The sequence below is a fragment of the Trifolium pratense genome, linkage group LG7, assembly GCF_020283565.1.
Source record: "Trifolium pratense cultivar HEN17-A07 linkage group LG7, ARS_RC_1.1, whole genome shotgun sequence".
Taxonomy (NCBI): domain Eukaryota; kingdom Viridiplantae; phylum Streptophyta; class Magnoliopsida; order Fabales; family Fabaceae; genus Trifolium; species Trifolium pratense.
The window spans coordinates 5,373,165-5,399,193 of NC_060065.1; the positions used below are offsets into that span (position 1 = coordinate 5,373,165).

General features: G+C 31.5%; 1 protein-coding gene across 2 annotated transcripts; it reads left to right on the forward strand.

Annotated features, from left to right (window-relative positions):
- The first annotated feature begins 3,529 nt into the window (after positions 1 to 3,529).
- LOC123898837 (MLO-like protein 1) lies at positions 3,530 to 24,646 on the forward strand. Of its 2 annotated transcripts, XM_045949857.1 has the most exons (20): positions 3,530 to 3,767; positions 3,857 to 4,032; positions 4,145 to 4,261; positions 6,012 to 6,087; positions 9,779 to 9,849; positions 10,991 to 11,053; positions 11,169 to 11,251; positions 19,016 to 19,065; positions 21,041 to 21,081; positions 21,500 to 21,745; positions 21,865 to 21,932; positions 22,057 to 22,117; positions 22,204 to 22,242; positions 22,397 to 22,435; positions 22,590 to 22,628; positions 22,778 to 22,816; positions 22,971 to 23,009; positions 23,164 to 23,202; positions 23,352 to 23,390; positions 24,240 to 24,646. In XM_045949857.1, the coding sequence occupies exons 2-20, from the start codon at positions 3,937 to 3,939 to the stop codon at positions 24,306 to 24,308; spliced, it is 1,314 nt and encodes a 437-aa protein (XP_045805813.1). In that variant the 5' UTR covers positions 3,530 to 3,767; positions 3,857 to 3,936; the 3' UTR covers positions 24,309 to 24,646. The 2 variants fall into 2 exon arrangements, with proteins under 2 accessions (XP_045805813.1, XP_045805814.1); XM_045949858.1 differs by lacking the exons at positions 22,778 to 22,816; positions 22,971 to 23,009; positions 23,164 to 23,202 and having other exon boundaries at positions 3,554 to 3,767.
- The last annotated feature ends 1,383 nt before the right edge of the window (positions 24,647 to 26,029 follow it).

The following is a 26,029-nucleotide window of genomic DNA, read 5'->3' on the forward strand; positions in this document are numbered from 1 at the left end:
AACTTGGTGATAAACAGAAAGGTGAGAACAAGAAGTCTTTTGAAAGCAAGAATTCAAGAAAGAATCGCAGAAGATGAAGAAGAAGATGAACAGTTGACAGAGCGAAAATTGGAGAAAAACGCAATAAAGGAAGAATCTGGCTATTTATAGAGGCACACAGATTGAGGAAAATAGCAAATTTTTTCAACTTCCTATGTTGACAAGTGTCCAAACCCCTTGACAGGTGGAAAGAAAAAAAAAAGTTTTGGAGCCAATCCAAAGTTTTGAATGGCAGCCTAAACGATAGGAGAGATAAATGGAAAAGAAAGATATCCATTAATACTTTCAAAAACGCCACTTCCTCTTTCGATAGACACAGTCGAAAATGGCATTTTTGGGGGGCAATTTGTTGGATATAAATTTGGTATTTATCAATTAAATATAATTGGTGGGTCCAGCATTTATTTGGAGGTGATATTGTCAAAATGAAACTTTCAAAAGTGGCGTCGAAAGCCAGCTAGGTCGAAGCCAAAAAAGCGCTTCGAAAGATATGGATAATGCGCCCAATTTTGGTTCTGCCAGGAAGCTATCGAAAGCGCGAAATTGAACCGATGGAGAGTTGGGCCAAGCCCAAAGAAGGAACAACGAACGGCCCAAAAGGTCTTGGCGCGCGCTGAAGGAATGAAAGATGAAAGTGGAGAACGTGGTCGACGTGGCAAATGAAGGAGCGTCCAGATGATCAAGAAACAGTTACCACTTAGTAGTAGTATTTATAGTAGTTTTTCATTCGGAACAAGGGTCACAAAATTTATACAAACATTCTCTCTAAAAATTCTAAGTACTCAGCGATCGAACGAACGGAATTCGAAGGAGAAATGTATGTTTTGTGAACCATCTTTATTTGTAATTGTTTTTCATTCAATGCAATGCAATTTGTTTTCCAGTAATTTTTTCTAAGTCTGAATCCAGGTACTTGCTTGAGAAACTGCTACTTCGAGGCGATTCGAATTAGTTTCTCTTGTATGCTTTAAAATATTTTAATTCCTAAGTGTTCGTTTCCTTATTCAAACGAACCTTCAAACAGCTTTCTTGAAACGAATAAACACAAAATTGTCCTGAGATTTACTAGTTGATCTCGCGAGTTTAAATACTTAAACTAGCGGTTGTTTACCAAATTCCAACGTAAACAATATTATACAATTAAGGCAAATATCAATATATCAATGAATGCATATTAATGCATATCAATAAGGTAGACATGTAAACAATGTTGGTCAATGCATATCAGAAAAGTATATCAATTATATTAAATTGTATCAATTGTATTTAATAGGTTTTCCAATAAACTCAAATTATAGGCTAGGCATTAAATTGTATTTAATATAGGTTTTTCAATATAGGCTATGGATTAATTCCTTACTACTCCTTTGTTTCCTTCAGACAAATATTAATTAAAGAAAACGAAAAAAAAAATTGAATTTTTTTTTTTTTTAATTTTCAAAAGATTCCGAACCGGCCGGTTTTTTCAAACCGCCCCCGGTTCACCGGTTCGAACGGTTCCGGACGGTTCGTACCGGTTTCAAGCGGTTTTTTACCGGTTCTGCAGACTACCGGTTCTCAGCACTAGCCCGGACCGCTACTGTGTCCGGTTCTCGGTTGAACCGGTTGAACCGGCCGGTCCGGTCCGGTCCGGTTCTTAAAACATTTTTTGAAGCCCATTATTCATCATCTCATATTCTCATTCTTCATAAACACATCATTCTCACGTACGTAAAACTTAATAAAGCGCACATGTGAGCTACCTTTTCGTTTCATACGATGATCATGATGCAAGCACATTCAACTTTGATGATTGAATTTGCAATGTTACCATAATTCATGCACTTCAATTTCAAAATACATATGTCTCTTTATTTTAGTTTATGAAATAGCTAGGTTTTTTTTTGTTTTTTGAGTATTTCTATTATATATTTAGAAGATTGCAATGGTTAGTTTAATTTTTTTTATTATTTGACACAAGTTTCTTTATAAATAGAGACATTTAGGAGACAAAAACAAACAACAAAAATCATATTTTCATGAGTCAGAATTCTGTCTAAAATATTTCTAAATCATATATTCATTTTTTCAGTGCACGAGAGTCATTGAAAAAACTTTATTCTATAAACTATCGTTGATCGATATGCTTAATATGAGTGTGCAATCCATATCAAAATTTTCAAAATATCCTGAAGTGGATTCGCTAGTTAACCCATTTACATCTAATTTGTATAAACTTGTGGGAATGAATCATATCTAAAAATTAATATGATATACACGCTTTGAAATTTATATGCGATATTCGTCATGTTCTTCATCCGTCATGTTCTTCATCATTTTCTTCTAGTTCATGTTATTCGCAACAGACCCCAACACACAAGTTCTCACAATTTTTGGTCAAGTTTATACAACCAAAAAGTATAGTATATGATTACATAGAGCAATGACAATATGACATTAATACTATAATACTATAGCATTACTACAAAAGTATAGAAGGAAAAGGAATGACTTTTGTGCTGGTTTTGGCGCTTAATTGAGAGTAATTAGGGGGATAAACACGTTGTGAAATTATTTCCTTTAACATATAAAAAGACCACGAAAAAAAAGTTGTATGAAAGCAAATAATCATAAAAAAAGACCACGAAAAAAAAGTTGTATAAAAGCAAATAATCATAAAAAAAAGACCACGAAGTATGATGCCTATATACAAGGCGGACCCAGACACAAATAATTGGTGGGGGTTAAAAATTTTAGGCACTACTCGAATAAAAATTCATTGATAATTCAGTTGAATAATAAACAATATAAGAGATTTACTAATACAACATGTATCTCCAAAACAGAACAACAAATCAACGAACTATAAAATTTCTTTTAAAAAAACAAACATAAAAAAAAAACCCACAAAATTTCTATTCGAATAAGAAAAAGATTATAATTGTTAAATCATGCATATCACTATTGTTAGAGTCCACACAAGATCCTACCTTGGACCAAAATATATAGAACACAAAATTATACTATCATATAGTTTATAACTTATTAATTTTTATTTCAATTTTACTCGTATTATCTTACTTCAAAAAATTAAATATTAATTATGTCATTTCATATTTATATTTCAGTTGAATTGGTAATTTTACCCAATACTACAAACTCAATTAATTATTCACATTTTTTTGCCAAACAAAGTTAAAGTTAATTGTTATAAAATTAAACTATTTATTGCTTAAAATAATACTTTACATTTAATGAAAGTCTTGAAATCATGAATAATAGACTAGAAACTAATATTTGCACTAATACTTAAACTAATATATGTATGAGAGATTTACAGTCATCAATAATAAACTCTAAACTAATATTTACATTAATATTTGTACGAATATATATACAAAATGACCTAAAATTATTTATAAAATATTTATTTATTTATTTTAGAAAAAAATTGCACCAAGCCTCGAAGAGGTCCTTGGCTATATATGATATGAACCATTCTTCTCTTGTTACCAAGACTTTGAGAGAGTGAGAGAGAGAGAGAGAGAGAGAATGGGTGATAAATTTGAGAACACGCTCGAGTTCACTCCGACCTGGGTAATGGCAGTCATTTCCGCCGGCTTTGCCTTCATTTCCTACACCCGCGTTTAATATTTGTCTGTTTTTTACAACGTTATTCCGCAGCAGCGGCAAGAAACAACACGTCCGAAAGCCGATTAGCAAACAAGCTGCAAAAAAGATTAGAGACGGTCTGTCTGTCTTTCTTTTATTTATTGTTTAAAAAATCATTAAATTCAATTAAACTAAAATGTTTGTGTACGTGCTGTGTCATCCGCAGAGACGGTGAGCCTGGCTTTTATTCAAATTATTCTGCTTTGTTTTCGAAAATTCCTTACCAAAATATGCATTCCGCCCGCTATGTTCGACTACATGCTTCCTTGTAGTCTCGAGGATCGCCCCAATCTCGAAGCAGAAGCCCCCGCCCATCCTATGACCACTTTCCGCTCTCGCAAGGTATGGAACATTTCATATATTTTCTTTCATTTCCAACTCTATATATAATATACTCACTGACTAGTAAATTTCCTTTTTTATCTCTCGATATGTGGTCTTGTTGCTTTTTCAGTTCATGGTTCCTTTAATATCTGTTGAAGCTCTGGAACATATCCACTTATTTGTTTTCTTCCTCCCCGTGGTGAACATCATATTGTCCGCTACAATCTTTGGTCTTGGACAATTAAGAGTGAGCAGTATTTTTTTTATATTAAATTAATCATAATAAAATAAGCCTAACTGTATATATATTATGATAAATGATATTTTGACACACTTTTTCTTAAACCAATACATACACAGGGCAGCTTGATAATATTTTTACCTCTCCGTCTTCTTTTTCCTTTGGTTTTTCTCTCCTATGTATGTATTGTATAACAAAAGTGTTTCAAAATATCGTTCCTCATATATTATTATCATTACTTACGAGAAAATATTTTGTGTACATCCATACGAGTATGTATATATATATTGAGAGAAAAAATTGTGTGCAGTTTTTAAATGGAAAAATTATATTGCAAGTCTTTTATTTATTTTTTTAACATTTTGCCCTTTAATTTATCTTTTTTTATTTGTAACATTTTAGTCTATTTTTTTTAACACTTTGGTCCCTTATCTTTTTTATTTATAAAAAATAAAGGACTAAAGTGTTACAAAAAAAATAAGATAAAAAACATGCGGTGTAATTTTGTCTTTTTTTAATTTAGGATCAATTATGTTTTCAGTCCCTGCTTTTATAACGAGTTTCAGTTTTCGTCCATGTAAAATAAAATCAATTGTTTTCATCCCTACAATTTATTTTAAGTCCCTAATGGACATAATTTTGACATTTTAATATATTGTAAACTTGTATAGGTTTAAATGCTATATAAACATAATATAGATCATTTTGAACATAAAATGTCAAAATATTGGCATTAACATGTAAAAATTTTGCTCATTAGGGACTAAAAAAAATAAAATTGTAGAGATGAAAACAAGTGATTTTATTTTATAGGGACGAAAAACAATACTTACTATAAAAGTAGGAATCGAAAAAATATTTTACCATTTAATTTATTACTAAAGTAGTGTATCGTAGTTTAAAAAAATTACAAAAATGGTTTACCATGTTTTTAAAGCTAATTAAGAAAAAAATTGACTTCTAGTAAAATTAAGACAAAGTCCTTCACTATAAGTTGAGCTTTCGGTAGAGACTGAAAAAATATTTTACCATTTAATTTATTACTAAAGCAGTGTATAGTAGTTTAAAAAAATTACAAAAATGGTTTACCATGTTTTTAAAGCTAATTAAGAAAAAAAAATTGACTTCTAGTGAAATTAAGACAAAGTCCTTCACTAAAAGTCTAATTAAAAAAATATTATTTTATTTTGTCGTTATCCCAAATAGAATAATATTAAAAGAAGATAATTGGCTTAAATGCTTTAAATGTAAATATTAAAGTATTAAAATATGACACGTGGAGATTCATTTTTTAAGAACCATTACGTTGGAGTGAAATAAATTTGTGTTGTTATAAATGATGTGTCATGAGGGATCCACTCAAAAAATTTAAGGATTTAAAATAAGGGACGATGCATTGGAGATGTTCTAAGATCTTGTTAGATTTGTTTCTATTAACATTTTTAAAATATCAAATTTTTATAATTTTTATAAATACCAATTAAATATGTTAATGATCAAATAAAATGGTCAATCGTGTCATTTATTAGAAAAGTCATAGTCGTCGAGTTTGCTTTTAAAAAATTACAAGTTGTAGGTTGCAAGTACCAAAACTTACACCTTTTTGTAATTTTTTTAAAACTACACTACTTTTATTTATTTGCATAAATTATATCACATAAGCTCAAAAATAAGTCAATTCAAATCAACTTATTCCACTACACCTGTCATTTTATAATCTGACATTATTATTGTATTTATTATTCTATAATAACAGATGCGTCACTTGGAAGGATATGCTTATCGTTTAAGAAAAAAAGATACACACCGAGTTTTTGAACGTTATACAAGGGGTAACTATATATAACTTTTTATCCCTTCTCTCTTTCTTCAATTCTTTTAAGGCCACCGTAAATGTCCCCTAATGAGTAATGACGCTAGTTAAAGAAGTTAAGAGTAATAGCGTGTGTTTGGTTCTGCGGCGGAGAGAATTCATTTTGACAGAATTGATTCTGTAAAATTGATTCTGGCCAAAATTGATTTTAAGCTGAAGTGGTTTATGTTTGGATATATTCATGACAAAGTGAGTTGAACAAAAAATTTGAGTGTAAAAATCAATTCTAGAATCAGAAGCTACGATTTCTAGCTTCAAGTAGAATCAATTCTGGAGGCAGAATCAATTCTACTTTTGAGAAACCAAACAAGTCAGAATCAATTCTACACGTCCAGAATCAATTCTAAATGCTCCAGAATTGAAACCAAACATACACATAGTAGTTGAGGACATTGTGGGACAATATGGATCCTCGACAGCAATTTTGTTTGCTGTTATAGTCATTGACCGTTGGATTGACTTTCTCATTTGCAACTGCATGATGCATTTGTATATTTTTTTTTGGATACTGCATTTGTGTATTTATAAAACGAAGTTTATGCATCAACCAAAAATAAAACGAAGTTATGCAATTATGTCTCAACTCTTTGTTCAGTGGGGCATAGTCAATTTTTCATTATAGTACGTTGTTATGTTGTGCATAATGTATTACATAGTTTAAAATATTTACAGAGCATTCAATATTAAATGGATATTTTTTTTTTATTAAATCCACCAATTTTTAAAGAAATAGATCTGATAATTTAGGGTTTGACCGTACAATAAGTAAAATTATATAAAAACTTATTCTCAAAATTCTAACTTTAATTCTTCAAATGATTCATCTTATGAGGAATTTTTTACATTAACCAATTGAATTGAATTACTTGATTTAACTATGCTTTTTATCCCTCTAAATATTTAACTTTCCTTTTTAACCTCTCTAATTTTTTCTTTCAAACTTTGGTCTATTTAGAGGGATTAAAAACTTGTTTTCAGATATTAAAAATAAAAGTTGGTATAGTTAGATAAATTAAAAGATTTATTTTACGTCCCAATTAACATAATTCGGTTGATAGGGAAATTAAAAAAGATTTTTTTGGTTACGACTAAATTCAAATATACTTTTATAGTGTTATTGTAATTATTTTTGTACAATGCTATTCTAACATACTATTATCATAATTAATTTTGTTTTTGACGAATTATAATTAAAATATAGAACACGAGAATATAACATTAAAATCATACTAAGAGTTTAGTAAAAAAAAAAAAAATCATACTAAGAGTAGTGGTAAAACATTTTACTAGATAATTATAATTTTATATTTTATGTATTACTATTGAATTCACTTTCTTATAATTACTCTTATAAATTTATTAAAAATAAATTCTCAAAATTAGTCGTCTTTTATAAAAGATTCTGTATAAAATATTTCATTCACTTATTTTATTTTTTTTCATGTTTTCAATAAAAAAAATTAAACAAACGTTATTAGAAAAGAAAGCAAATTATTTAAACATAACTATAATTAAGTTAGAAAAAATATAAAATTGCTAAACAACTTTAACTTTAAAGTTCTTATATATTGGCTTAATCTTAAAATAGGTTAAAACGTAAAAAAAAAATCGGGTCAAACAGACCCATAATATGATAGGATCGGGAATCAAGCTTTGATACTCCCAATTTTATTTTACGTCAAAATTTTATTTATTATATGGTCAAACCCTAAATTATTAGATCCATTTCTTTAGAAATTGGAGGGTTAATAAAAATAATATATAAAAAATATTTATCCATTTAATATTGAATGCTATGTATAAATTTTAAACTAAAATAATATGTAATACATTATGCATAACAGCTACTACAATGAAAAATTGACTATGCGTTGAACAAGAGTTGAGGCATAAACTCGTTTTATAAATACACAAGTGCATCGAGCGGTTCCAAATGAGAAAGTCAATCCAACAGTTAATGACTATAGCAGTAGAGATGACAATAAGCAAAATTGCTGCGAGGATCGAAATCGCACGCATTGTGGAAATGGTTGTTGGCGAATAAGCAAAACTCACCATGCTTATTTATATGAGTGGGGTGCGGAGCATTTTGATTGTATTTTTAGGTAGTATTTTGGGGTAGATTTCCGGTTTAACTATCATTGATTTCTAATTTCTCTAACTGTATTTTGGTTGTGTATTTGGATCGAGTACGTACCAGCTGTACTGATTTTACTACAGTGAATTAAGTATCTCTTATACTTTTTTCTTATTTTTTGATGTTAAAAAAAATAGTAGTTAATTTGGTACTAAAAACAATGTTTTTGAAAAATATTAAAGTTGAATTTACCACTTTCCAAAGCAATATTCCTATATGATTTTAAAATCAATTTTCTAAATACTCCATCCGTCCTAAATTATAAGGGAAAATTGGTCAAACAAAGTTGATGTACTTCCTCCGTCCCAAAATATAAGCAAAAATTGGTCAATGAAAGTTGATGTATTTGGTTTAAAATTTAGTCCAGATACATTCACTTTTGTTGATCTCCTTTTGCTTATATTTTGGGACGAAGTAGTATTTGGTTAAAAAATTGGACCAAATACATCAACTTTATTTGACCAATTTTCCTTTATATTTTGAGACAGAGAAAGTACAGTACACTCTTTAGTACAGTATTACTTTTTCTAATTAGTTGTCCGGTCTTTTTGTTATCAATACTTACATTTAAATGAGTATATCTAGAGTTGTCTTAAACACTTTGAAGATCTAGAGTTGTCTTAAACACTTTAAAAATGGGTCCCTAATAAAAAAAATGCAGTTTTTATAATTTAAAATTATTATATTTTCACCAATGAAGCACAAACTCAAACTACTTTATTTAAATTGTAAATTTCAATACAATTTCAAGCTAATAGAAAGAAGAAAAAAAAAGAGTGAAAGGTGTTGAAATGAGAATTGCAAAGGAGATGTTGTTTTCTCTCCAATTAAGTAAATGAAGGAACTATTTTCTCCGGTACTTTTTATAAGAAACAATTTAAAAAAAAAAATTATAAATAGTTATCTTTATTTAATATTCCTGTAAATTTAGATGTATTCCTTGAATACCCCTATTTAATCACTCTTAATTCCACAAACTTAATTTTAAGATTTTCTCATAATAAATAAGGATACAAATTAAATTAAATATTTAATACACTTAAACATTGGTCAAAGTTTTTTATAAGAAGGACTAATTTTTTTTCACTTTTGTTTCTTATAAAAATGACTGGATGGAGTATTTGTACAGCCAAATGACTGACCATTTGTGGTTGCCTTTTCCGTTTAAGGGTTTTTTGTGGTTGTTGATGGCGGACGACTGAAGGCAAAGGTTCGGCGACCTTAATTAGGGTGTTTGGTACCACTATTAATAATAAATACAGTAATTAATAAGATAAATAAATAAAATGAAATAACAATTTTAAAAAGTAAAAAAGATATTTTGTTGATTCAATATTATATTGTTTTTAAAATAATGGGTGTATGAATTCATGGAGAGTGTCTATGAAATTTCCCTTTTGTTAATTAATCTGTCCAACCCTCAAACCCATCAAAAGAATTGTAAATCATATATTTCTCATTTTACTCTTTCCTCACTACTTCTTGCCTGCATTTCGCTTTCTCTTCATTGCAGCTATGACAAACAACTTGAGAAATTTCAAAGATGCACGCGATGGTCGCCGTTTCCGTTTAAGGGTTTTTTGTGTAAGTTAATTACCAATTTTTTAATGCTCTAGAATTAGAATTTTGAAAACGGAATATATACGCTTGTGATGGTAAATTTGTTAGTAAGAGTCATTTAAAGATTTAAATATTATGACTTTATTATACTATGAAATTTTATTTTATTTTTGTTTACAATGGAGCTGAGGATTGAACACAAAACCTCTAGCATACTACTTAAATCTTTCACCACTAAACCAAACCTAACGACTTATGAAATTCTGTAAGAGAGTAAGAAAACATACCTAATTTATGATATAAATTTCCTTTAATGTTCTTGATTCTTTTATGCAATTGTTTTTATCTTTCTACCGTCTATTTTTTGTTGTTGTTGTATTCTTGTAGGTGTCCTTTTTTGAGAAAGTGAACCATAAATGTAATTAGAAAAAAGCACATCCACGGTTCACTTTCTCCAAAAAAAATATATTTATATCAACAAAAATACAAGAAAAAGATAGATGGCAGAAAGACGAAAATAATTGCATAAAAGAATCAAGAATATTAAAGGAAATTGATATCATAAATTAGAGTATATTTTCTTACTCTCGTAGAGAGATTCATAGGATAATAAGAGTCATAATGTTTAAATCTTTAAATGAATTTTACTAATAAATTTATCATTACAAGCGTATATGTTTCAAATAAGTGGTACATCCCTCTCCCCTCCCCTCCCCTCCCCTCCCCTTTCTCATAAATGATAAAGCACAATATTTTTTTTTATGAATTAGTAAAAATAATCATTGATCTCTTTTTAATATACATGTGGAATATAATAAAACAGATAATTTTTTATGAACATTTTTATGCAAGTATTGTTTCACAATTAAATACCGAAAACTTCAACTCATTTGGTACATGTAAATATTATTTTAAAGTACGGAGTTTAATTTTTTATTGATCAACTTTGTACTTATTACAACTCCAATTTTTATATATAAAATATTTTTTGTATTTAATTTATATATTATAATTTTTTAGCGTCTCACCTAAATTTTTTTTCCTAGCTCTGCGGATGATATTACAAAAGATCGATACAAAGTCTTATCTATTAAGTGAGGTTCTATATATGCCATGATTTTCTTTAACTTTTTATTTTTACTAATCCTTTTTATACTTCTTTCAGGGATCTATTTTATTTTTTGTGACACCATCAGATTATAGGATATTAAAATATGGTTTCGGTCAGGTAAGGTTCTGTTGTACCATATTTGTTCTCAAATAATCAATCTCTCAGTTCGCTTTTATCCGGTTGCTCCAATAAACGAATCATGCATACATCATTTTCTATGTCTTTCTTGTAGTCGCTTGATACCGCATGGCAAAATTTTGAGCACCAACTGAGACATGCTCATGAAGACTATTTCATGCAAATTGCTGGCATAAGGTAAGAGCATCAATATCCATATAACACCCATGTTTAAATCGATCATCTAAATTTTTTTATATTATTTGACACTTTGCAATTATTTAAACAATACAACTACTCATTTATTAAATATCCATATAATATAACTCATAAAAACTCTAAAATAAGTCTCAATAGACCCCACAATATTCCACTTGCAATGGCAGTATGGCACCAAAGAATAAAATAGACGGACAGAAGAGCGTTTGATAATGTAAGAACATTTTTGAAAAGATAATTATTAGTTGGATTCTGACACATGCGGATTCTAGAGTGGGCAACCCAACCATATCTCTCACAGGTGGGTTGGGGCTATAAACCATGAGAACCGTTGGATTTAAATCTTGCACATGTTCTTTCATACACTTGATTTTTCTCTCTTAAAAACCAACACAAGTTACACAACCACACGGTCCATGTTGGCGCAGCAGAAGCAAGAGTTTGGCTGGTTCAGAGGATGCAAGGTTCAGAGGTTGTGTTGCCTCTGACTCTGTTGCGCTTCAGAGGATGGTTGCAGGCAAGCTCAGCAGGCACGCAGGCTTGACTGTGGGCAAACTAGCAGTTTTGCAGAAACTGCTATATACAAGATGAACAAGTTTCTTGATGAATTGATTAACAACTGAATATGAAAGCTTAGAGAAAAATAGAAATTTTATTCATCCTTAATGGGCCAAAAAATTGAATTACAATATAATGCACTAGTTGCACTTTATATAGGGTGGCTTATGCAACAAGCCAGCTCATCCCTTAGGCCTAAACTAATTCCTAACAACTTTTGGTAGTTAGACTAACCAACTAACTACCTAGGATCAAACAAAACAAACTTCAAGATGAATTAACCACTTTCTTAACACTCCTCCTTAATTCATGCTTGAATTGCAAACAACCAGTCCTAAGCTCCTCCTCAAAAACTCAAACCTGTCAAGCTTCACAGCCTTTGTAAAACCATCTGCAAGCTGTACTTCAGTTGGACAATACTGCACTTCAATCATTCCATTTGTCACTTGTTCCCTAATGAATGAAATCTGGTAGCAATGTGCTTGCTCCTGCCATGTGAAATTGGATTTTTAGCAAGACTTATAGCAGACTTGTTATCAATCCTTAGGATTAGAGGCTTCACTGGTTCACACTTGATTTCTATCATCACTGAATTCAACCAAATTGCTTGACATGCTGCAAAGGTGCCTGCTATATACTCAGCTTCACAAGATGAGAGAGCAGTCACAGCTTGTTTCTTTGTACACCAAGAGATTGCAGCATTGTTGAACTTGAAAACATACCCTGATGTGCTCCTCCTATCAGTTATGTCTCCACACCAATCACTATCAGAATACCCTATCAAAGTACTCCCTGCACTGTTTGTACCAATAGGGAATAGCAAGCCAATTTCCAAAGTACCTTTGAGATATCTGAGGATTCTCTTAGCAGCTATCATGTGTGACTTCCTTGGATCATGCATAAATCTGCTGATAACACTCACAGCATAGCATATATCAGGCCTACTGTTGCACACATACCTTAATGAGCCAACTATTTGTCTGAACACAGTTGGATCAACCTTCTCTTCATCTGAGCACTCATCAATTTTTGTATTTGTTTCTGATGGATTTGATAATGGATTGCAGCTCTCCATTTCAAATTTTTCAAGCAATTCACCAATATACTTCTGCTGGTGCATTACTATACCATCTCCTCTTCTCATAAATTCCATTCCTAGAAAGAATGAAAGTTCACCAAGATCAGACATTTCAAATTCACTTTTGAGCTTATCTTTCACTTTTGCAATTTCTGCAATTCTACTTCCAGTTATGAGCAAGTCATCAACATACAAGCAGATTATGACTATATCTTCATCTTTAGGGCAATGTACATATACACCAAACTCAGCAGCACACTTTTTAAACCCTATCCGAATCAGAAAGTCATCAATCCTTTTGTTCCATGCTCTAGGAGCCTGTTTCAAGCCATATAGTGCCTTATACAGCTTATACACCATTGATTCTTTTCCTTTTATTTCAAAACCTGGAGGCTGTGACACATACACTTCCTCATCAAGTGGACCATTCAGAAATGCTGATTTCACATCCAGATGGTACAGGCTCCATTTGTTCTTACAGGCCAATGCTACAACCAACCTCACAGTCTCTATTCTAGCAACTGGTGCAAACACTTCATTGTAGTCAATTCCATGTTTCTGTAAGAATCCTCTAGCAACTAACCTTGCTTTATGCTTTGAAATTGTGCCATCAGGGTTCAATTTCACTTTGAACACCCATTTCACATCAATTTTCTTTTTCTTGTCTGGCAAGTCAACTAGCTTCCAAGTCTGATTTTTCTCAATTGACTTCAGCTCTTCTTCCATTGCCCTCTTCCACACATTACTTTTCAAAGCATCTCTGTAGTTCAATGGTTCGGAATCAGCTAGTAATTCAAAGTGAATGAGATCACCCTCATCATTCACTGCATTGTCTTGAGTAACTTCACAATCATTCAATCTAGCTGGTACACGTTTGGTTCTTTGAGTCCTTGCAATCATATGAATTCTATCATCATCATCACTTGATAAATTCATATTACCATCACTATCAGTACCTTGATTCTGAATAGTTTCAGCAGCAGGTTCACCTTCATCACCTCCATCAGATTCATCACTTGAACTTGGATAGATGAAAGTTGACTGCAATTCACTATTGTACACTGGTTCCTTCTCCCATTTCCATTTCTCTTCTTCATTCACAATTACATCTCTGCTAATGTGAACCTTCTGAGTAACTGGATTGTATAGCTTGTAGGCACCAGTTGGATGATATCCTATGAGTATCATTATTTCACTTTTATCCTCAAGTTTGGTTCTTCTAGCATCTGGTACATGTTTATAGCATAATGAGCCAAAAACCTTGAGGTGTTTCACACTTGGCTTCTTCCCACACCAAGCTTCCTCTGGCACAACTTTCAGTTTCTTAGTTGGACATTTGTTCAGAATGTAGGCTGCAGTAAGTACTGCTTCACCCCAGAACTTGTGTGGCAAATTCTTCTGCTTGATCATGCTTCTTGCCATATCTAACAATGTTCTGTTTCTTCTTTCAGCTAGTCCATTGTGCTGTGGTGTGTATGGAGCAGTAACTTCATGTGTAATGCCTTGATTAGTACAGAAGTTCTCAAACTCTCTTGAGGTGTACTCTCCACCACCATCTGTTCTCAGAATCTTAATTGCTTTCTCACTTTCCTTTTCAATTAAGACTTTAAACTTCTTGAATACTTCTAAAGCTTCACTCTTTAGCTTCAAAGTGTATAACCAGATCATTCTGCTGTATTCATCAACAAATGTGATGAAATACTTGCTTCCCCCTAATGATGCAGCTTCAAATGGACCACAGATGTCACTATGAATCACTTGCAATACACCACTAGCTCTCTTGGGCATTTCAGCTACAAAAGGTTTTCTACTGTGCTTACTCTTCACACATATCTCACATATGGACTTCTTAGTCTTAAACTTAGGCAGGCCATACACCAATTCCTTAGAATTTAAATCACTGAGGCTTCTATAGTTCAAGTGTCCATACCTTTTGTGCCAAAGTGCTTCAACCTCATCAATCACTGTGGTAGACATGCACATCATATCTACACTTGAGATTTTACACCTGTAGGTTCTGTTGTTTGACAAGCTGCACATCAAGATCAAGTTCTTCATTTTGTCAAACAGCTTCAGTGCATTATCCTCCATACTTACAGAGAACCCTCTTTGCACCAATTGACCTAAACTGAGCAAATTGCAATTCATACTAGGGACAAATAACACTTCAGAGATGATCACTTTACCTCCCTTCTTACTTTTGATCACTATGTTACCAATACCTTCAGCAGCAAGTTTTCTCCCATCTGCTAGTTTTATACTAGACCTTTTGCTTGCATCAAAATTGGTTAACCACTCTCTATGTGGTGTCATATGATTTGAACACCCTGAATCAAGAAACCATTCTTCATTCTTCTCACACTCATCCCCTATAGTAGCCATCATCAAGACTGACTTTACATCACTTTCTTCTGCAACATTAGCCTCTTGTTGATCTTTCTTGTACGTTCACTCATCTGCAAAATGGCCAAGCTTCTCACAATTGTAGCATTTCACCTTGCTTTTATCAAAGTTCTTCTTTTTGTTTTTACCTTTGGCAAAACCTCCTCCTTTAGAGGATTCAGCTTTGTCATCAGTTTTTGAACTCTGATCTTTAAGCCACTTTGGTTTATCTTTGCCTTTCTTTTTGTAGTTCTTGCCATTATCTTCTTTCTTGTTGGTTTGAGCTTGCAAGGCTTGTTGTTCTTTCTTTTCTGAACCTCTACTGAGAACTTTAATCTCATGTGCTTCCAAAGCACTTTGTAATTCTTCAATTTTCATTGTAGCTGTATCTTTCACATACTCTATAGCTATTACCACATTATCAAAGTTTGGAGTTAAGGATCTAAGCACTTTCTCTACTACCATTTCATCAGTGACAGTCTCTCCACAGTTTTGCATTTGATGTACAAGTGCAAGAAGTTTTGAGAAGAAATCACTTACTTTTTGATCCTCTTCCATCACCATAGACTCATATTGCCTCCTAAAGGCCTGCAATTTCACCTTCTTGACCTTGGTTCCACCATCGTGGTAACCCTCGAGTATATCCCAAGCTTCTTTGGACTTAGTTGATTTTGAAATCTTTTCAAAATGCTGTGCATCACAATTCTGCTGGATATAGAACAAAGCCTTGCAGTCTTTTTTCTTGTTTTCTTTGTAGGTATTTCTCTGATCATTGGTTGGATTTGCTCCCAACTCATCGTATCCATTTACCACTACCTCAAGACACTCTTGTGCTCCAAATAAGGACTTCATCACTGCACTCCATCTATCCCAATTCTTTCCATCAAGAATCAGAATGTTTGTACCAAAACCTTGGGTGTTCATCTTGAATCTTCAAGAAATCAATCTACACAGCTCACTTTGTGTTTCTCCACTTGATTCCTTCACAATTCACTCTTGTTACCTGTGATTGAACCAGGCTCTTGATGCCAATTGTTGGCGCAGCAGAAGCAAGAGTTTGGCTGGTTCAGAGGATGCAAGGTTCAGAGGTTGTGTTGCCTCTGACTCTGTTGCGCTTCAGAGGATGGTTGCAGGCAAGCTCAGCAGGCACGCAGGCTTGACTGTGGGCAAACTAGCAGTTTTGCAGAAACTGCTATATACAAGATGAACAAGTTTCTTGATGAATTGATTAACAACTGAATATGAAAGCTTAGAGAAAAATAGAAATTTTATTCATCCTTAATGGGCCAAAAAATTGAATTACAATATAATGCACTAGTTGCACTTTATATAGGGTGGCTTATGCAACAAGCCAGCTCATCCCTTAGGCCTAAACTAATTCCTAACAACTTTTGGTAGTTAGACTAACCAACTAACTACCTAGGATCAAACAAAACAAACTTCAAGATGAATTAACCACTTTCTTAACAGTCCACACCCAACCTTCTCTTTTTTACGGTTTGTTCTTTCTCAAAAAGAAACACAAATTTGTACTGTTCATGGCATGAAAATACCTTTAAGATTTCATCTCTTACTTTTACTTCATCTTCCATGTCTCAAATCCTGATCTTAGTTTATCGTTGTTTTATTAAATGATGTTTACAAACACTTTTCCTCTATTATCTAGAATTTTCTAGATCTAAAATCCTTTTTGCTATTTTCTTATTTGTTCTTCAGTGTTTCCTTTTCACTACAATACCAATGGTAATAATCAATAACAATTAAATCAGTGTTTTTTTTTAATTGAGTGGATGAAGATAATGGACCGGTGGTGATTGATGTAAATTTTTTTGAAGAAGTGGTGGTGATGTAGAGATTATTGCAAGAGCTATGGAAAATAAGGGTAGAGGAGATGAAATGGAAGAATAAAAAATGAAACTACATGAAAAGACCAAACAAAAGAACTCCATGATTAAAAGAGTTTGTAACTTCATCTAAATCTGATAATTTGTGATAGTAAAATGATTTGGGAGAAAGCTAGAGAGAGAAAGAGAAGAAAAATTAGCAACTAAAAATAATTGTGTGTGGATAGCATATGATATGATCTATGTAGCTTCTTCATCGAACGGTTATAACATTAAACCCACCTGTGAGAGATATGATTGGGTTGCCCACCCTAGAATCCGCCTCTGACACATGACATGGGTGGTTACATATTGTAAAGAACACTCGATATTAGGCCTCGATATTGGTGCTCTAAGTGCTTCCGTAGAATAACTTTGTTAAACATAATTGTTGGTTCTATGCGTTGAAATATGATTCACATTTTTAGATGTATTTAGAGGCCAAGTTTAGCATCCACAAGCTTTTTATGTTGTGCATGGTGGATAAGTAGTCATTTATATTATAATGAATACGAATTTTATAAAATTCATCGTTGAATTGAAAATTTATATCGTATAAATTATCTATAAAGTTTTTGAAAAAAGTTGAAAATCATTTGATATATGTTATTGAGACTCATCAAAATTAACGGTTTATGAACTTTTATTAAATACCGTTAATTTTGATTGGTCTCAATAACATATCAAATGATTTTCAAATATTTTCAAAATTTTTATGGATAATATATATAATATAAATTTTCAATCCAATGGTGAATTTTATAAAATTCGTATTCATTATAATATAAATGACTACTTGTCCACCATGCACATGAAAAATTCTTAGGTGAGTACTAACCTAAACATTAATGGTTAGACACAACTAATAATAATTTTACAACTCATTAATATATTAAATAATTATAAGTAAATAATAGAGTATTAATAAAAACAAATCTTAACCAAATCTAGGAAAATATGGAAATAATGAAACTCATGTACCAGATTATTTGTTTTTGCGCCATATTTTGAGTAATTTGTTTTTGCCCCAGATTTTTAGTATCATATATTCATCTCAATTTGTATGTGTTAGGTGGGGTGACACAAGGAAATTGAATTAATTTACGGTTGAATTAAATGAAATAAAATATATATATATATATATATATATATATATATATATATATATATATATATATATATATATATATAATTAATATTTAGAACTACTCTAAAAGTCTAAAACCTACTTTGAATGCATGTTCTTGATACAAGTTGTATGCATCATCCTTATTATTCACAACTTGACCAAGAAAAATTTCTTTAGAGCCATCATTTTCCATATTTTTCCTACAAATAATATAAATGTATTTTAAATGGCATGAAAGAAAATAGATATATAATCCTATAATTAAAAAATATATGTACGGTTTATAAACATAAAAAAGAAAAAGAAAATAATATGGATTCAACTAAAAAAGAAGATTACTAATGTATAATTATATTTAAGCATTTTATTATATGCAATGTCGATAATATTGAGGCTTCACCATATTATATCTCTCCTTTTATAATAAGTTTGATTACTAATGTATTGCCTATTGTCCATGATGCGAAATATTCTACTGCAAGTCCTCACACTACTTGCTAATTGCTACTATCTTTTAACACTATCTAAATCCTTCTACACTATCCAAGTCCAACAACATTTTGAATTAAAACCAACACCTCAAATACTAACACACTATATGCATACTCACATGTATTATGTAGTTGTCAAGAATACTTTATTTTTTATCATCTCACTGCATTAAGTTGTTGATTCATGTAATAGCAATTCTAATTATATTTTCATGGTTGCAGTTTGAATCTTTGGGTCTTTGCGTTCTTCTACCTGTTGCTAAATGTCCATGGTATGCTTTGAGACACACAGCTATATGACTCATTATAAAATATATTGCTTGTCATTTTTTAATAAATCATATTTTCATGTCATCATTTAATTGGCTCTTAGAACATCTACAATGGAAAGGCTTTGTCTAACATGCACCACTGCATGGTGCACAAGTTTTCAATATTTTTATAACGGATACAAATTTTACAAAATTTACTGTTGGATGCAAAATTTATATCGTTTAAATCTTCTATACATATTTTAAATTTTTTTGAAAATCATTTGATATGTTATTGAGACCCATCAAGATTAACGGTATTCAATAAAAATCCATAAACCGTTAATTTTGATGGGTCTCAATAACATATCAAATGATTTTCAATTATTTTGTAAAAAATTTATGGATGATCTATATGATATAAACTTTCAATCAAAATGTGGATTTTGTAAAATTCGTATTCGTTATAGTGTTTTCGGTAACTTGTGCATTGTGCACAACTTGAGAGTTTGTGCACCATAGACTTTGTCGGAAAGGAAAAATCCAATATTTTGAGTGCTTAAGTGGATTCTAGGTGATTGTCAAAAAAAAAAAGTGGATTCTAGGTGTGCACATCATTCATTTGTAATTTTTTAATAATGATATATAATAAGCTGTTGTACCGGGCAAAATATCAGGGTACCATTTACTTAAGTCCAACACGCCTAATTGGGCCACTCGCTCATCACCTCTCTACTCCATAATTAATCAACTACTCCCTCCATTAACTCCTCCAAGGCCTATATATAAGTCTCTCATCACAACAAGGAAGATACGTTTAAAACTCATACCGTCATACATACAGAAAAACCAAGATACTCATGGAAGGAAGAATCATCTACTACGGAATACACCCCCATACTTTTTGGCAGGAACAACTGTCAATTCTTCAATCTTGCACCTCCAAATAGGACTCACTTATAATTTTATATCATCTATCAATAACTATATATCACTACTATATTTCAATTTTTTAATATTAAAAAGTGTGGGTCTCATGAAGAGAGAGCTTATTTGAATACCTCTTCTCAATAAGTACCAATTTTCTTTTCGCTTTAATGATAGTACCTAATAAGAATCACTTCTTATAAAAATAGGTACTACCATTGGAGATAGTCTTACATGGGTAACAAGTGGGATCTGGATTTCCTGCGGTGCATTTTGCAAGCAGTTTCACACGATTTTGGATCTCGGTTGTTTGCAATCTGAACCAGTCGTTTATGATCGGACGGCTGAAATCCAAAACCGCGTGAAACTGCATGCAAAATGCACCGCAGGAAATCCAGATCCATAACAAGTGTAACTGGATGCTTCTGGCATCCAAATTAAAAGTCCTATTTTACATTTGTTCTCTGTTTGTTAAAATTAAGATATAAGTTAGTTGATAACCGAAAAACTAGTAAAATGAAATTAAAGTGTTTAGTAAATTTAACTTTTGTATTCATAAAATAACATAAAAGTACATGGTTATTTTTATGTGAGTGGTAGTTATTTTTGTGAGTGGATAGTTTTTTTAAAATAATAAGATTAAAATTGGAATAAAATATAAAAAGTTATAAGCTCAAACGTTACTTTTTTTTTTTTTGAAAGATAAATTGTTAGTTGTTAGTATATTGCAATTTTAGTTTTCTCTTTGCCAGGGACTTGAGCCCTGGACCTCTAACTCCTTATCATTTAGCTAAACTAGCTTAACCAATTGAGCTACCCATTCCACACAAGCTCAAACGCTACTTGAAATAATGACATGATTGAAGTAGATTATATTTTTATTTTTCGCTGTTTAACAACACTTTCTGTGATGATAAAGGAAGAGAATCTTCGAATTTTTGTGAATTGGCTATGAGTTTCAAGCATGATGGCCATTTTTGTACAAGGACCCGTTGAACTAATAATTTCTTTTGGTTTTGCTTGTTTTTTTTTTTAATCTCACAATTAAGATATTGCTTTACTCTTTCAGGTTGGCCTGTAAATTTCTGGGTTGCTTTAATTCCTATTATTGTAAGTATTTTTGTTCATTTCTATGGTCACACAATCTATTTACGTACACACGCATAAATGAAAATGTATGAAGGAGAAAATAAGATAATTAAATAATATGTACTCTTATGAAATAATTAAATGATATCTATTTTATGAGTGTATGCCTAAATGACATTGCTATTTATTTTGTATTGGAATTTCTCTTTATAGTTTTTTTCAGTTATGATTATTACTCTTGGTTATAGAAGAGTCACAGTGTTGTTCTTTCTTTCTATCTATCACTTATGGTTTCTTGTTAACCTTGTTTGCAGATGGCATGTTTGTCTACTTGCCTAATTTTTTCATGCAAATTGATGTGTTAATACTTAACAACCCTTAAATTCTGAATATCCTTTATTTATTTATTTCTTTCTGGTCCTTGTATTTTGTATTTCAGCCTTTAATTTTGACGGGAGCTATTCTGAAGCACATAGTAACCCAACTAGCTCTTGAAATATCTGAAGATCATGCAAGAATAATTAATGCTGATCCGCTTATGCGGTTACCAAATGCGGAAATTATACCAACTATACCGGACGAATATAAGACATATTGGTTTAATTGTCCCCACTTCGTTCTCCCCTTGGTTCACTTTATCGTTTTCCAAACTTCTATTGAGATGGCATCTTTTTTGTGGATAGGGGTAAGCAAATTCTTACTTTATCATTTTACTTATTCTTCTTTTCATTTTCACAAGGTCATATTGTGACAGGGTTTAGAGGAGTTTTGAATATCATAATCTATTTTGTATTGTATTCTCAGCTTACATATGGATTTAAATCCTGTATGATGAAACAACTTTATTACCTTCTTCTAAAGCTCATTATTGGGTAACTGCAATACTTCTCTTTTCTTTTGAGCATTTATATATGATTTCTTTCTTGTAAATTCTGAAGTCTCAACCCCCCAATCTTTTTTTTCTCTTGGTTTTCGTCCCTCTGTGTTGGGGTTTAGGGTATTTAATCTGGGACTGTGTGGCTACAGCACCCTACCACTATATACAATTGTTACACAGGTACCAATACCATTACATACGTAAACTATTCAAACTGAAACGCATATTTATTTTCTGAATTGAATTTTGTTATTTTCTCAATGCAGAATCAGAGGATATCTAGACAACCTGAATTTAATCAGCAGGTATTGGATTATGTTATTGAAGAGTACTGTGTGAAGAATGATATGATAGATGTGATATAATATGATATGTTGGTGTGAGAAAATTTGGAGTGTCTATCATTGCTCTTTCTCATATTTATTTTCACAATTGAATTTCGTTATTTTCTCAATGCAGCCGGAAGCCCACGGGGATCCTAATCCGATTAACCTTGAGGTATTGGATTATGTTATTGAAGAGTACTGTGTGAAGAATGATATGATAGATGTGATATAATATGATATGTTGGTGTGAGAAAATTTGGAGTGTCTATCATCGCTCTTTCTCATATTTATTTTCACAATTGAATTTCGTTATTTTCTCAATGCAGCCGGAACACCAGGTGGAACTTAATCCGATTAACCCGCAGGTATTGGATTATGTTATTGAAGAGTACTGTGTGAAGAATGATATGATAGATGTGATATGATATGTTGGTGTGAGAAAATTTGGAGTGTCTATCATCGCTCTTTCTCATATTTATTTTCACAATTGAATTTCGTTATTTTCTCAATGCAGCCGGAACACCAGGTGGAACTTAATCCGATTAACCCGCAGGTATTGGATTATGTTATTGAAGAGTACTGTGTGAAGAATGATATGATAGATGTGATATAATATGATATGTTGGTGTGAGAAAATTTGGAGTGTCTATCATCGCTCTTTCTCATATTTATTTTCACAATTGAATTTCGTTATTTTCTCAATGCAGCCGGAACACCAGGTGGAACTTAATCCGATTAACCCGCAGGTATTGGATTATGTTATTGAAGAGTACTGTGTGAAGAATGATATGATAGATGTGATATAATATGATATGTTGGTGTGAGAAAATTTGGAGTGTCTATCATCGCTCTTTCTCATATTTATTTTCACAATTGAATTTCGTTATTTTCTCAATGCAGCCGGAACACCAGGTGGAACTTAATCCGATTAACCCGCAGGTATTGGATTATGTTATTGAAGAGTACTGTGTGAAGAATGATATGATAGATGTGATATGATATGTTGGTGTGAGGAAATTTGGAGTGTCTATCATCGCTCTTTCTCATATTTATTTTCACAATTGAATTTCGTTATTTTCTCAATGCAGCCGGCACTCAACGTGGATCCTGTTCAGAATAACCAGCAGGTATTGGATTATGTTATTAAAGAGTACCTTGTGAAGAATGATATGATAGATGTGATATGATATGTTGGTGTGAGGAAATTTGGAGTGTCTATCATCGCTCTTTCTCATGTTTATTTTCTGAATTGAATTTTGTTATTTTCTCAATGCAACTGGAACTTGATGAGATTAACCTTGAGGTATTGGATTATTTTTTTCAAGAGTACCGTGAAGAATGATATGATAGATGTGTTATGATATGATATGATATGATATGTTGGTGTGAGGAAATTTGGAGTGTCTTGTTGGCGCAACAAAAGATCAAAACTCACTTTAGTTTTGATGCACACACTACACATACACACACTACTACTGGCTCAGGGCAAGCCTATGAGCATCAACCAGAAAACAACATAAAATTGAAAATAGCAAAAGGAAGAAGATGAATGAATGAATGAATGAATGAATATTCACAACTGACATAGAGAGAAAAGGAGAGTTTTATTCATCCACTTTGGGGCACAAAAGAAAGTTACAATCACTAATGAATGCACACTATGCATTTATAGACTTTGCTTGACACACCAAACAATCACATACACAAAAATTGAAAACTAACTATAACAACTCTCCAACTAACTCTAAAACACATCTAACAAACTAATTGAGTTTGTTAGCTTCACTAACTAACAAAACTAACCAATTACTTGACACCTAAGCAAGTGGTTACAACTAACTTTTTAGTTACTTACACAACAAGTAACAACTTTAGAGATATGAATTACACAATGAATTTATAAAATTCAACATGTCTATCATCGTTTTTTCCTATATTTAATTTCTAAATTGAATTTTGTTATTTTCTCAATGTAGGTGGGCCCTGGTGATCTGTTTAACTATGGGGCATTTAATTTTGTTCGTGAAGAGTACCATGAAGAATGATATGATAGATGTGATATGATATCTTGGTTGGAGGAAATTTGGAGTGTTTATCATCGCTCTTTCCCAGATATTTGTGTGGCTGCTTTGTACCTCCGCTCTTCAGGTTCGTAATGCAGTGGTTGTGTTGATTTTGCCTTCAGGTGGTTGCAGTACCAGGGGTTTTGTGTGTTGTTGTTTACTATTTAGTAGCAGTGCTATTTTGAATTTTCTGTCTGCTTTGGTTCTTTTGCCTTGTATGTTTTTGTGGTTTGGTTGTGTTTCTGGTGTTTGTTTGTATATTGCTTGTGCTACTTTGTATGGGGACATGCTTTATTAATAAAGTTTCTATTTCAGAAAAAGAAAAAAGGATAATCATACTAGTCAGCTAAGCTATGTTTGTAAGTTAGATGATTTGGAGACCTAAGTCTATTTTGATATGTATTTGAGATTTTAAATTTTTGAAAGAATTGATATGATTTTAAATTGTAATCATCTGTATCCATAATTGCGACCGTATTGTTGATGTAGCAGTCACTGCATCACACATCAATTACAAAGTGTGATCTTCAATTATCCTTATGTTTCCGCCTAAAGGACAATGCGAATGCAATAAATACGAGCGCCGCCTATTGTATTTAATACTACAGTATTATTTAAACAAGGGTTAAATATATTTTTTAGTCCATATATTTTAGGGAATTTTGATAAATAGTCCCTAAATTTTGATAAATACTCCCTCCGGTCCTATTTATAAAGAACACTTTGAAAAAATCACAAAGACCAATGAAGCACATTTAACATAGTTATTTTCATTTAATACTCTTATAAATTTAAATTTATTCCATGTATACCCTTATTTAATTACTCTTTATTCAACTAATTTACTTATTTTTAAATTCTCTCTCATAATAAATAAAGGCATAAGTGAAATTGAACATTTAAAACATTTGAAAATTGGTCAAAGTTTCTTATAAAAAGGACCAAATTTTTTGCCCTAAGTGTTCCTTATAAAAAGGACCGGAGGGAGTAGTTTCTCTAAATTTTGGGTGATTAGGCTAACGGCAGACGCCTCTGCCACGTAGGATGATACATAGTTTTAATATCAAATGTTGTTTGATTCGTCTCGATGAATATTATTAAAATATTAAATTTTTATAATTTTTACTATTATACAATTAAAAATATTAATCGTCAAAATTATGCTTCGGCATGCGTAAAATAGTCAACCGTGTCAATCAAATTGGGACGGAGTAAAAAACTTTTTGACTTTTAAAGTGTTTAGAATAATAAAATAAAAATAATAATTATGATATATTTAATATATGCATTGAAATGATATGTTATATTATTAACTAGTATCCGGACCCGTGCCAAGCACGAGTAAAAAATATATTTATAAAAGAGTTAAAAGAAATTTTTCATCTCTATAAATATTTTAAATTTTATTTTTAGTCCCTGTATTCTTTTTAACATATTTTAGTCCTTTAAATTTTTTTGTCACAATATTTGATTCTTGTTTTTAAGTCAACTCATATGCACTCTTTATATTTCTAAAAGAGTTTTTTTATTCATATTTATGTTTATTTTGTTATAAGAATCTCAAAATGATGAAATTTTGAATTTTTTTCACAGTCATATTTATTAAATATATAGAAATCTATCTTGCAAAATTTTATTTGTTTTTAACATGGGATGAGTTAAATATCAATTTTTAAGTTTGTGACGCTTAATTCGTCAAAAAA

Excerpts from the sequence above, each read along its gene's own strand:
- LOC123898837 (XM_045949857.1), top strand. The coding sequence starts at position 3,937 with ATGTTCGACTACATGCTTCCTTGTAGTCTCGAGGATCGCCCCAATCTC. Across the intron at positions 6,088-9,778 it reads TTTTGAACGTTATACAAGGG|CTATGACAAACAACTTGAGA; the intron begins GTAACTATATAT and ends TCTTCATTGCAG. Across the intron at positions 22,118-22,203 it reads TATATACAATTGTTACACAG|AATCAGAGGATATCTAGACA; the intron begins GTACCAATACCA and ends TTCTCAATGCAG.